Source organism: Microtus pennsylvanicus, chromosome 19, assembly GCF_037038515.1.
Source record: "Microtus pennsylvanicus isolate mMicPen1 chromosome 19, mMicPen1.hap1, whole genome shotgun sequence".
NCBI classification, from domain to species: Eukaryota; Metazoa; Chordata; class Mammalia; order Rodentia; family Cricetidae; genus Microtus; species Microtus pennsylvanicus.
In genome coordinates this window covers 28,633,405-28,645,939 of record NC_134597.1, presented here as the reverse complement: position 1 = coordinate 28,645,939, position 12,535 = coordinate 28,633,405, and the positions used below count along the sequence as shown (strand labels likewise).

Sequence of the window (12,535 nt, the reverse complement as noted above, 5' to 3'; positions counted from 1 at the left end):
TAAGATGAATTTTAGGACTGCTTTCTAACTGGGACTCACACAGGGTGTCAGGCTACTCTTTCAGAATAATTTAGCTTGAAATATGAGTTCTCTGGTCCCAGTACTGCAGTCTGGTAGATGAAAACTAAGAATTAGGGTTCAAAATTTTATGAACCAGCTGATCCTACCCAAGTGTGAAAGAGCTGGAGGACTTGGCGTATCTGTGAATTTAATTGTGTCAAACTATCTTAGTTGATAAGGCCTGTGTGCTTTCAGATAGCTCTGCCAGCACTAATTACATACTTTAAAAAAGTCAGTATCATTTTTACCATAAAATATATTTAGTGACTTGATCTTCTTTGTACCTTGCTTGGTCTTTTCAAGTTCTGCTTGTGTGACTCCTTTCCATGTTCTTCTCACCTTTGCAATGTTTTGGCCACGGGCAGACATGCTAATCAGGTTGGCCACACAGCACCTCTGTGAGCACAGTGACTGTTATGGCTAGGTTCCTAAGAGACCTGTATACTTGCCCAGTTTTGGCAAGTTAGACATCTGCTGCCTTGCCTCATTGGGAAGTTTACTGGTGACCAATACAGAAACACTTGTTAGTCATTTATTAAAAATGAATGTGCTTCTAATGACTTCTCTATTCTATCCGCATAGGGGTAAGGCAGTAGAGTTCAGCTAAGAGACTAAGTATGCCACATGTTTAAGGTGATATTGACAGGCAGCCCTAGAGCTGCTTTCTGCAGCCCAGTGACAGTTTTCAGCCCCGTGTTTTGTGTGCATCCTTAAAAGAAAATTAAGTTACACCCTATTGGGTCAGTGTGGTCCAAATGCTGATACTGTTTGGAGAGGGAATGTAGCCTTAAAAGCAAAGGAGTCCCGTTTCTTTGTCCATGGTCCTAATGGGAGGCTTTGCCCCACTGCCCTCCCATGATACTTAGAGTATCTGCAGACACATTGGATTGTCACAGCTAGCATCTGGAGGGTGTGGTGCTGGTAAGCATCCCACAGTGTGTAGGACAGCTAGCCACACGAGGATTGTAGTGCAGTGCCTATGGCTGCCAAGCCAGGGTGTGGCTCAGTGACAGCACTTACTATAGAAACAAACTTGGCTGTTTCCAGGGATGGACTTACTAGAGGTCTACTGTCAAAAGGAATCCAGGTCAAGCTGTGAGGTAGGGTATATGGAGCTGTGTTGATGAGGTTGGTTGCCTTTGTCTGCACAAACACTCAGCAGTAGAGAAGGTGTTGAAGTAAACCTTTCTCCTACGCTCTATAGAGTATGTTTCCATTCCACAAGCTAAGGCTGTGGGTCTTGTGTAGTGCTCCTTCCCTACAGGTCTCCACTCAGCCACACATTGTGTATGCTCTGAAGCTTCCAGAATGTTTAGGCACCTGCTTTGTTTTGAGGGGTGGGGGGAGAGGAAGGAATGTTGTTTGTTTTCCAGTAAAGATTATTTCCCAAGCTCTCTTATATTCAAACTATCCTGACTTTATAGTTTCCCGTTGTTTGTGTGCCATGTACCAGAGATGACTGCCTTTGAGTAACACTATAGCAGAGTTGTATTATTTTGCAATCAGGGGAACAAATAGCCTTTGATTAAAAAGAAAGAAAAAGTGTTTTAGTTTTTTTGTTATATTTAAAAAAATAGTTATTGGTTGGCGACAAAGCTGAGATTGTAGGGTGCAGGGCTCTTTGACAGCATTGTTACTAGCCTCATAGTAAGTTTTTCCTAAGTGTGGTACTCAGTAAGTGGAGGTAAGTGTTCTTTTGTTTTGCTTTTGGCAGATATAAAGTAAAGTTAAGAAAATATTATGAGTGAGGTAAGGAAGAGAGAAGCCAGTCGTTGACCTGGACCAGCCAGACCAGCCAGGAGGAATTACCGTCCTGTAGTCCTTCCCATAGTTACTCAGCATCTTTTTCCTACCAAGGCATTGAGGGTTTTGTTTCTCGGAGTTCAGCTTTGCTCATAGAACAGCTTTCTAAGTTTATTCTCCCCTCAGTTTCACTGCTTTAGAAGCCATACTGTGTCTTACCCACCAAACCTTCCTGTAACTAAACACAACCTATGATTTCAGGCTTTTTCAGGGAAATCTTGTTTATGTGTAGTGCAAGTTATGGACCTAGAGGGAAACACTGATGATTATATTTTCAGTTTGAATGTTTCATGCTAGGGATTGGTAGGTCCTGGGGGTATTTAGTATAGTTGATAGAACGCTTGCCTAGAATGCAGGAAGCCCTGAGTGGGGGTCCCAGCATCATGTAAACCTGGAATGCAGGAAGCCCTGGGTGGGGGTCCCAGCATCATGTAAACCTGGAATGCAGGAAGCCCTGGGTGGGGGTCCCAGCATCATGTAAACCTGGAATGCAGGAAGCCCTGGGTGGGGGTCCCAGCATCATGTAAACCTGGAATGCAGGAAGCCCTAGGTGGGGGTCCCAGCATCATGTAAACCTGGAATGCAGGAAGCCCTGGGTGGGGGTCCCAGCATCATGTAAACCTGGAATGCACTTGTACTCTCAGTACTCCAGAGGCATCTTTACTTCTATAGGAAGTTCAAGGCCAGCCTAAGATGCAGAAGACCTTGTCTCAAGGAGGGAGGCTGGTTCTTGGGGCTTGCGGGTGTAGCTCAGTGATAGAGTGCTTTCCTAGCTCACAAACAGTTCTGAATTTAGCCTCCAGTAACACAACACAGGGTGGGGGTGGCCTCTTGGCTACAAAATCCAGCCTGTTCTTTGAGGTGTTATTTCTGTGTCCTGCCCATCATCCCTGAAAGACAGGCTAGTACTCCTGTTTTCTTTGTTTCTTTTTAATTGTGGACTTTGTAGGACCCTTAAATGTTTGACTCATAAAAAAAAAATTCAATTAATAGTCTACACAAAGTAGACCAAGAGAGATCTTGATAATAATATTTTTTTTTTCAAATATATCCCTCTGTCTGGTCTCAGGTTACCAAAAATGAGTTTTATAAATGAGGGCAACTTTTTTCTCTTTTGGGGCAATCTTTCCATGTTGCCATGGTTCCCCTGCCCCATTCACCTTGGGTATTAGCTAGGAGTCAAGCATGCATTGCTAAAAGACTAATAGTAGAAAACGTCCCTGTCTGTTTTTTATCTATTTACCTCACAGAGTTGTGACGATCAAATGTACAGTGCTTTGTAAGTTGTATGACACAATGCAAAAGAAAATAATATGCAGGTGTAAGAAGGATAAGGCTTAGGAAATAATACCAGTTGTGAAGTAAAGTTAAGTCTGAGGACACCGCCCCAGCCCCAGTTTCGTTTACCTAGTGTGGAGTGTTCTTCATTTCAGTCAGGTTCAGAGATGAGCTTTATTGCCTTTAGTTGTGTTTGTCCTCCATAAATGATAGTACCGTGAGATGCTACATTTGCTGAAACCTAGTAAAATCTGACCATAGGTCAGTGAGGGGGTGAAGCAAAATTTGAAGAGAAAATTCTGAATTTATCAAAGAGCATAGACTGCCTGATCAATCATTGTCACTGTTGGTATTATCCTCCATGTTGATTGCTGATCAGTTCTGTAGATGGAGATGTTTTTGCTTTTCAAAAGCTATAGTTGGTCATTTGATTCATTTTTATTTTCAATAAAACAGTTATTCTAAGGAGTTGTTAGACTTTACCTTCCCAGCCCCAAGTATTACATATGGGTTCTGCACAATAGTAAACCCCAGTTTAAACCACAGTTGATACAAACTCATTTTAAATCGGTAGTGACTTCTATTTGACAATATCCATAAAAGACTCTGAAAACCATAGGCTTAAACTCTGTGGAGCTGGAGAGGAGTGTAGAGCAGAGCTGAGAACGCCGGGGACCAGCTCCACCAAGAGGTGCCCAGCCCCCGCTGCTGCTGTTCCAGGGAAATGTCCTTTCCAGATTCAGAAGTCTGTTGATTATCTGATTGTGCCCCTTCAGTGCAATACCAAGTTTATAATCAGGAGAACTTGGCGTTCTTTTACTTTTGGCTTATGTTTATTCTCCATAAAATGACTTTCTTCCTTTAATGGACCCAGAAATGAGCTCCTATAGTGAACTGACAGAATTTTTTTCTAATAGTGTACATCAACTGAGCTGGCTAAACAAAATAGCCTCACATCATGAAACTTTATCATGTAGCTGGTGCTGGCTTGTCACTGGAGCATTGAGTCCTGCAGCTGGATTACTGATTTGTACACTTGTAGTAGTCAGGAGGCCCCTCCCATCAGCCCGAGAAAGCTTCCTGTCCCTAAATTGAAGGCCCTGAGCTCACAAGCAAAGCCCTAACCCAGTTTGTAGGACGACCCATTAACGCTCAGTAAAAAAAGAGTAATTCCTCTCCCGCTTAACCACCAAAGAACAGCATATGTTTCTAACGTCAGCTTTTTATTTTTTTTATCTTTCATTTTTTTGTTGGTAAATCTCCCAGACAACAACAGTTCTGTAGAGAGTTTAAATATGAAGGAATGGCAGGACGGGCTAAGGGCACTTCTACCCAACATTAACATCAACTTTGGTGGACTGCCCAATTCTTCCTCCCCCTCCAACGCCAACCACAGTGCACCAACGTCCAACACTGCCACCTCCGACAGCGTGAGTTGGGACAGCCCTGGCAGCTGGACAGACCCAGCCATCATCACAGGTAACTTTCTCGCTCCCTTCAGCTCCACCCACAGCCATCAGTGGGGGCTTTTTGGTTTTGCACAAATTAAATCAGAACAGGGGTCTTTCCGACATGAGTCATGAGTTCCTTTCACAAAGCCTGATTCATTCTTAGGGTCATGGTGAACCAGTCAGCCTAGTTGTGTGCCTCGGTTGCTCCTTTTGGTGTAAGGTGTTTCTAGTCTGGCAGCATGAGTGTATTTTGTAGGCCTCAAAGTACAAAAGGGTCTAACTGAGCCATGTTAAGAGAAACATACTCCACTCTTTATAAAGCTCCCTATATAAGGCTGTCCTTGTTCAGATCCCTGTTGGAGAAGGGCAAGTGCGATAGGGAAATACGCCATTTGCTTCTGGGGATCCTGGGCTTCTTTGGGGGGAGGCTGTTGGGGGATTTTTGGTTTTGTTTTTCTGCTGTTCCGCCTCTGAAAGTGAGGGAGTAAGTTCACAGTTGAAGAGGAGTGTTCATGCAACAGTAAATCTTGGTCATTGCTGGAAAAGGGAGAGGGTGGTTAAAAGAACATTTTTTTTTAAGTTTCAGTTGGAAATTTAAAATTGTAATTCCTTTATTTCTCGGGTAAATAAATCACTCTTTAAAATTTAACTGAGTACCTTGGTGCTCTTTTCTTACAAACTCACCGTTTTCTTTTTGTCTCCTGTTTCCTCTGTAGGTATTCCAGCATCTTCAGGAAACAGTTTAGACTCTATTCAAGATGACAATCCTCCACACTGGCTAAAATCCCTTCAGGCCCTCACAGAGATGGACGGCCCCAGCGCTGCCCCGTCACAGACTCACCACAGCGCCCCCTTCAGCACACAGATCCCTCTGCACAGAGCCAGTTGGAATCCTTACCCACCTCCTTCAAATCCTTCCAGCTTCCACTCCCCACCCCCAGGCTTCCAGACAGCCTTCAGACCCCCCAGCAAAACCCCCACAGATCTGCTACAGAGTTCAACACTGGACCGCCACTAAGCAAAGAGGGAGTTGAGAAGGGCAGGATCTGTCCACCCTGTCTCTCCCTCTCGGCCCACTCACAGCTCCCTTCTCATCTCTTACGTTCTGAAGAATCCAGTTCCTGGTCATTTTTTTCTCCCTACCCCAGATGTGATGCGCTCACAGCGTCTTTACCATCTTTTGTTTGATTGTAAAAGTTTCAGTTGATCCAGCATTTGAGTGAGTGACACTGTCGAATGGTTCCGGGGAGGAAATGCCTTTTTAAGCAGAGGAAAAAGAAAATCAAAAGGCAGTCTCAATACTTAGAAAATTACTGTGTGTCTGTCGCTCATAATAATGACATAGTCTGCTTAGCAGGAAATGACGATTAATCTCTAGGAAAGGTCAAGTAAATGCATTATCAACTGCAGACTGAAAACCAGGCTGATTGGAATGAGATTGCTAAATGCAAGGGGGGAAAGCAGTGGTCCTGGAATCCATCTTGTATTCAGCTTTTCACTATTGCAGGAAAAATGCTTTTCATTTTAAATTCTTATTGAATTGATGGGGAGGACTCAATTGTGTCATTAAGCAAAGGGAAGTTTATTGGTAGTGGATGGCAAGATGAATTATCTGTAGGATCTGGCCTACTGCTAAAGAGTTTATAAAGAGGGAGAAGTAAATTTTTTAAAGAAAAAAAAATTTTTGGCTTTAGATTTAAATTCAGATGTTTTAAAGGAAAAAAAGTATTCACAGATTTAATACCTATCCATAATATAAGAGCTGAATTATAAATGATTTCCTCAGTCTTTCTCCTCTGTCAGAATCTTTTTTTCTTTGACCATAAGTCCACCTGGCAGGGCATTCTGAGCCAGCACTCTGGGGCTATCTGATCACCAACAGGAGCAAATCTCTGACCTCTTTGCCTGCAGCTTTTACTTAACCCTGTAGTTTCTGGACGTTTGTGCAGTATTGAAAAGACAGGAGAAAAGAAAACAAACCTGGTTATAACCTGATGCTAAAACTAAAAACAAGGAAATGTACCTCTTTCTTCAGAATTAAAACTAAAATCTTAAATAAAACAGAAAACTTGATGGTGACTACTGGGTGATTCTTGGTTTTGTTTTTCCAGTTTGTTCCTTGTGAATTTGAAATATTTTGTGATGCAATACCATTTTGAGTTTCCACTAGATTTCACATCTTCAACTACTGAGGATGGTTTTGAGGGAAGTAGGAAACAAATAACAGTTCTTTTTGTCAGTTACTGCTAGTTTTAAGGACCATCAGCCTTCTTGCTGGCAGCAGTTCCTCTTCCAGTGGCTGTCATTAGCCGAGACCTCTTCCAGGCTGCTAGAGATGCAGAGCAGACCATCCCAGCTGAGAGGCTGCTTGCCAAGACAGGATGGGATCATCTCTAGGGAGACCTGGCAGGAGCATCAGGTGTCAATAGCATCCTCTTACCAATTACAGGAAAGAGATACAGAAGCCCTGGAGTGGGCAGTCGGGAGTGCCTGGCGATGGAGAGAGACGCCCACTATAGGAGGGGAGATGGGATGCGGTGTTTCCTCCCAGACCCCGGGGAGTCCGAACGGTTTGTCTTTTTTTAGACTGCACCCGGTTGACAACCTTGTTGCCCAAAGGGAATCTTGTAGAGGACAAAGAGAGTAGGTTGAAGGTGTGGATGATGTACCTTGTGATTGATTTGTTTTTTTATTAATCTACTTATCTTCACTTTTACTTCATTTGAAGAAAGCAGGTTTTTTGATTTGTTTAATGCATTCACACCTATAATCTCAGCACTCAGGAGCCTGAGACAGGATTGCCATGAGTTCCAGGCCAGCCTGGGATATGGAGTGAGACCCTGTCAAAAGAAATAACAAAGTAAAAAAACAGTATTGTAGATAGTAAACAGTATATTCCCAAATATCACCACAAGTACAGGCTGAAAGAGAATAGGAAAAACAAGTTTTGTAAAATAACCAAAATGTTGTAGTGATGTGAAAGAGCTTTGTCCTGTGACCTTTGCTTTGGTTTCCAGAACCTTCTTGGTGTAACACTGAGGAAGCACAGGCCTTTCCAGGAAGCTAGTGGGGGAATCCTGCAATCAGTAAATCAGTAGAAATGCGCTTTTTCTGTGAAAGGGAAATTCTTCCCTGCTGTAATTGTGTGTTTAATGGACCATACCTACTCTATAAAGGGGTAGCCACTGCTCAAAAGATAGCAGTGACCTGTGCGCCTACCACAAGTTAAAATCAGCCTACAAGACTGTAGCACTTTGGGTACCTCTGTCTGTCCGCTGCTGGGCCTTTAGTCACAACCCACAGACACTATCAGCCATTACCTTCATTTCTCTGTCAGGCTTCCCTTTCTTCCCTTCTGCCAGCTGTTACAGCCCTAGACAACAAACTGTTCAGTTCTTAACAGCTGAATAACAGCAGGCCCATCAGTGGCAGGAGAGCAGTGCTCCACCAGATCAACTAGAGTGAGTCCTGGGGCATGCTTTAGTGTTAGCTTCTCCAGTAAGTTTTGAAAGCCTGCTTGGGGAAGACAATGAGTGGGTCAGGTCACAGTGAGTTCTGGAGATCAAACTCAGCAGTCACAGTACCTGATATGTCTGCTGTGTAAGGCCAGCCCTAGATGCGTGGGGCTCACTGTTTCTGTGCCTAAACTCGCTTCCCTGCCATCTCCTTGGGTAAATTAAAAGCACAGGACTTAGGGGTGGGGTGTGTGTGTGTAACTGATTAAGGCGTGGACAGCTTGGACAAAGTCTAAGGAATACAGAAAGTACCTGGACCAAAGTGGCAGGCAGCCTGCGCTTACAGAGGCAGTGGGAACTTGTGGTGTGGGCAACTTCACTGTGACTATCTCAGTCTTGTGGGTCTGGTGTATCTTGAGTATTCTTAAGGCCTTTCTCTTCCTGGGTCCTCTTTTTCTTACGTTCCGATTATTATTCTCCAACCTTTTCTCCACTTTCATACTTTGCTGGAATGGTATATTTTAGTAATTTCTTGAGAAAAGACAGGAAGAAAACATTTTCACAAGGTATATGTCTGAAATTAATATTTTACAGTTTGGGTGGGTGGCCTGATGAATACAGGGTTCTAAGTAGCCGAATTCTTCCCTTCACGAATTTGAAGGCATCACTCTGTCGTCTTGTTCTCTGCATTACTGTCGGAAAGCCAGCGAAAATGCAATCTGCCTTTCTCCCCCTCGTCTGCGGTGTTCTAAAACTTTGTCTTCAGTGTGGCTCTTGGTTCTGGACACAGTGACCATTTAGAATTTGGCCAGTCATGGCCAGCTCTGGAAAATGCTGTTACTTCATTAATGAGTTTCTTGCGCTTACTTTCTGGATTCTCCTATTCAAAGAAAAAAGTCTCAGTGCTGAAATATGGGACTTGGGACATTTCCTGTGCTTGTCCTTTGCTAGTTTTCCTCCCCGCCTGGTGCTCAGCTTTCTAGGAAGTCTCACTCGATTGCCTTTTCGCGTCTGTCTTTCTCCAAGATGATTTCATCTGTCTGCTTTGATCTTCTCTTCCAAGTTAGTAGCTTCTTAGACGTTTTTAATACTTGGTTGTCTGCTTAAGAACAAGACCAAAAATTGTGACTGAAGTGTTTGAAACTCTGAGTAGGTTGCTTCACTCGTGGAAGGCCTGGCGTTTTCTACGCTGTTGCCGGTCTGTAGCCCTTCCTTGTCTTTGCGGCTTCGAATCTGGAGAGAAGAGTCTTACATCATGGGAAGGGTTTCATTTAGCATTCAGCGCTAGCATTTCAGAGCTATGTGGTGTGTGGGGGGGGGTTGTCTCTCTGTTTTCACTGAACATAGGTTATTTATTACCTTCTGATGTGGAGTTGAGGACTGAGTAGGGATAGCTGTGTAGCTAAATTCCCATCACAGCCCTTGGTAATCCACACTCTTTCTCCGTGGCTTGAGCTGCCTGGCTTTACCAGGTTCTGTGCTTTGGAGGACTTGATGGTGTAAGTGGGATTGAGTCTCACAGCTCTGCCTGCTGTTAAAGGCTGGACTGATGTTTCTGCCCATCCCACCCCGGGAGCGGAAATGCGGTCAGACCCGTGGGTTTGACCTGTCATCCCAGCGTTTGTATTCCCATCTTACAGACCCGTAGGCATAGTTTATCTTACAGAGCTAAGGGGGAACTCCGTCTTCTCTAAGTGGCCATTGAGCGGTTGTCTTGATGGTCCTTTGTTTAAAATAGTGCCTACCTTCTGTGCCACTTTTTTTTTTAAAACTTAAAATTATTTCCTTTTTAAACACCTTTTCCAATAAAGTTCTCTTGATGTGCAGTCAATAGTTTATGAAAGGTAACCATGCAGAGCATTATTAAATTTTAAGATGGATGTTAAAGTCACATTTTATGTGCTTTTAAGGAGGGCTGCAAATCGGATGGATGTGGGTCATTTAGACCTAACTAAATTAGAGTAATTCTGAAAGTTGTGGCAGAGGAAAAATAGCCCGCTCTTAACTGTATGGGAATTGTATCTTCAGAACAGGTAATACTGCGGACTGTGTATTTCCATGGGGATTCTGCTAGAATAGCCATCTAAATTCTGTGAGCGCCCTACAGTAGTTTGCCTGCATTCAGAGATTATAGGTGCACTGTGCATGAGCTTTTTATATCATTTGGTGTAAGGCCTGCACTATGTAAGCCTTTAAATGAAAGCACACAGAACTTAAAGCAGTTTTGAGATGGATCACGCCTGCCTAGGTCAGGGATCTATTCAAATGAAGTGGAAGTCATTTTAGCATGAACTACTTGGAAAATACAATTCATTTTGTCACAGAAGTCATAACTCTGTTAAGGACTCGATCAGCAGTTACTAACAGGAAGAACTCCCTTTGAAAATATATTTATAAGAAAGTGATCTGAGGAAACAAGTGTATGATTTTTGGAAATAATTTTGGTAAACAGCACAAGGGCACACACTTTGTGTTGGGAGATAATTGTGCCTCTTAAGCTTTCTCACAGCTGGAGGAAGCAGGCGAGCGTTGTAGAAATTAATAGTGCAAACAGGTCTTTTGGTATGTGGTCTGGATAACTTGAGCATTCTAAAAGTAAAACGCTGCTGATTTATTACATTTCAGAAGTACATTTTATACTAGCTCAGAAGCAAGAATTCTATTGTGCAAAATACAGACAAATGGGCCAAGCACTTGTGAGGGGGTCCCAGATTCGAGCAGTGCCAGAGTACACCTGCTTCCATCTGGGGCTTCACACCAAGTACTTGGCCAGTTTTGGGTTTTTGCTTAAAAATATCTAAGAGGCCAGCAGTGGCAGTGCAGGCCTTTAATCCCAGCACTGGGGAGGCAGAGGCAGGAGGACCTCTTGAGTTAGAGGCCAACCTGGTCTATAGTGCGAGTTCCAGGACAGCCAGAGCTACACAGAGAAACCCTGTCTCAAAAATCCAAAAAAAAAAAAAAAAAAAAAAAAAGTAAGATAAGGGTAGCAGCAAGATAGCTATTTTCCTTTAGTTGAGCTCAGTGGCCGTTAGTGAAAAGGTGATCATTGTTTAAGTTTTGGAATTAGAATGAAGGACATCACTGTGACCGAGGTGTAAAAGAGGTTTGGGTTTAATCTGGTCTAAAATTATTCCACTACTTAGGCCGGGCATTGTGCTGAGGAATTAGGAGGTTACCAGCATAAGACATCCCTTCTCTCAAACTGAAAATTTTTGCATAGTCAGCTCTAAAAGGTCTTGAGTTTCAGAAGGGCAAAAGGTCCAGGTCTTTTAGGGAAGAGAGCTTTGGGTAAAGGGATACTCGGCGGGAGCTGGAGAGGACTCTGAAGAGTGGCAGACACAAGATGAGATGTCTGAAGCATGCTGAGATGTTTTGTCTTGGTTTGGAGAGCACTCTGAGTTCGTGAAGGGGTTTATTAGAAAATGGTCGGAGAGGAGGCGGGTGCTGCTTCTGTTGATGAGCTGCCGGACGTTTCTAAGCAGGAGGAAAGTGTGGTAGGATTGTGCTTTGTGATTGAGTGCACAGCCCTCCGTGGGAATGGCGGATAAGGAAGAGGGGTTCTTTGGGTCCGTGACAGAACTCTAGGGAATCTGTGTTTGGCTAGTGATCTGCCTGTGCCCATAGGAACAGAAGCTACCATCGACATGTGTGCGTCAAGTTACAAAGCTGTCCTTGTGGTCAATTAAAAAGCCAGTCCAGGTGAAGGTTCTAACGGAGATGAGAATGGAAAGAAGGGCAAAGAAGTCGGGAGAGTTCAAAAGGGCTAAAGTTCGTATGCACGTTACTAAGCCACAAAAGATGGAAGACAAACTACTTCATTGCCCTCCTGGGTTTCTCCGAGGTCCTGTCAGTTCCCTGAGAGCCGAGAACACATCTAGCCCATTACACAGTATCGTCCCGAAAATGTTACACTTTATTGGCACGGAGACTTCTAAAATGTTTGCCCTGATCTGGGGATAATAAAATAAACAATAGCTGGGCTCTGAAGCCAGGCTATTGTAATGATTTCTATATTGTACTTAAAGAAATGGTGTCTTGTGAAAAGGAATTACTGTGGTTCCAAAAGAACACAGTTCTTACTTGGTGAATGGTTGATTTAAGTTTCCAACAGGCCTGGTGGAGATTAAGGTTTTGAAGTTCACTCTGTAAGGGGAGAGCTGACACAGGAGGCTGGTGGAATGTTCTCCAAATAAAGACCTGACCACCAAGCTGAAGGCGGACGGTTTCAGGACAGGAGTTACTGACAACTGCATTGGTGTCAGATTTCACCAGGAACCCAGAGAAGGAACAAGTGGGAAAGACTTTGAGCTTTGGAAATACAATGGATATAGAAAACCGCCAGCAAAGTGCCCTCAGCTTCCTGCAGCATGGGTTGAGGATGCCCAGGGGGACTCTGGGAGAAGCTACCAAGACACCTACCTCCTTTGCCAGCAGCCTCCTGCCTGACCATCGCCACCTGGAGAATGATGGCATCTCCTGACTCGCCTT

At 43.7% G+C, this 12,535-nt stretch overlaps 1 protein-coding gene across 5 annotated transcripts in view; it reads left to right on the top strand.

Moving 5' to 3' along the window:
* The window catches only part of Cnot4 (CCR4-NOT transcription complex subunit 4), a 105,092-nt gene extending 98,423 nt beyond the window's left edge, over positions 1-6,669 (top strand). For 2 of the 5 annotated variants that reach the window (XM_075953783.1, XM_075953782.1), the window contains exon 11: positions 5,309-6,669. In XM_075953783.1, coding sequence (XP_075809898.1) covers positions 5,309-5,610 — 302 coding nt within the window. In that variant the 3' untranslated portion in view covers positions 5,611-6,669. Of the gene's footprint in view, positions 1-4,407; positions 4,621-5,308 lie in introns of all 5 variants that reach the window. The other 3 variants (XM_075953779.1, XM_075953781.1, XM_075953780.1) reach the window with 3 other exon arrangements.
* Positions 6,670-12,535: the final 5,866 nt, after the last annotated feature.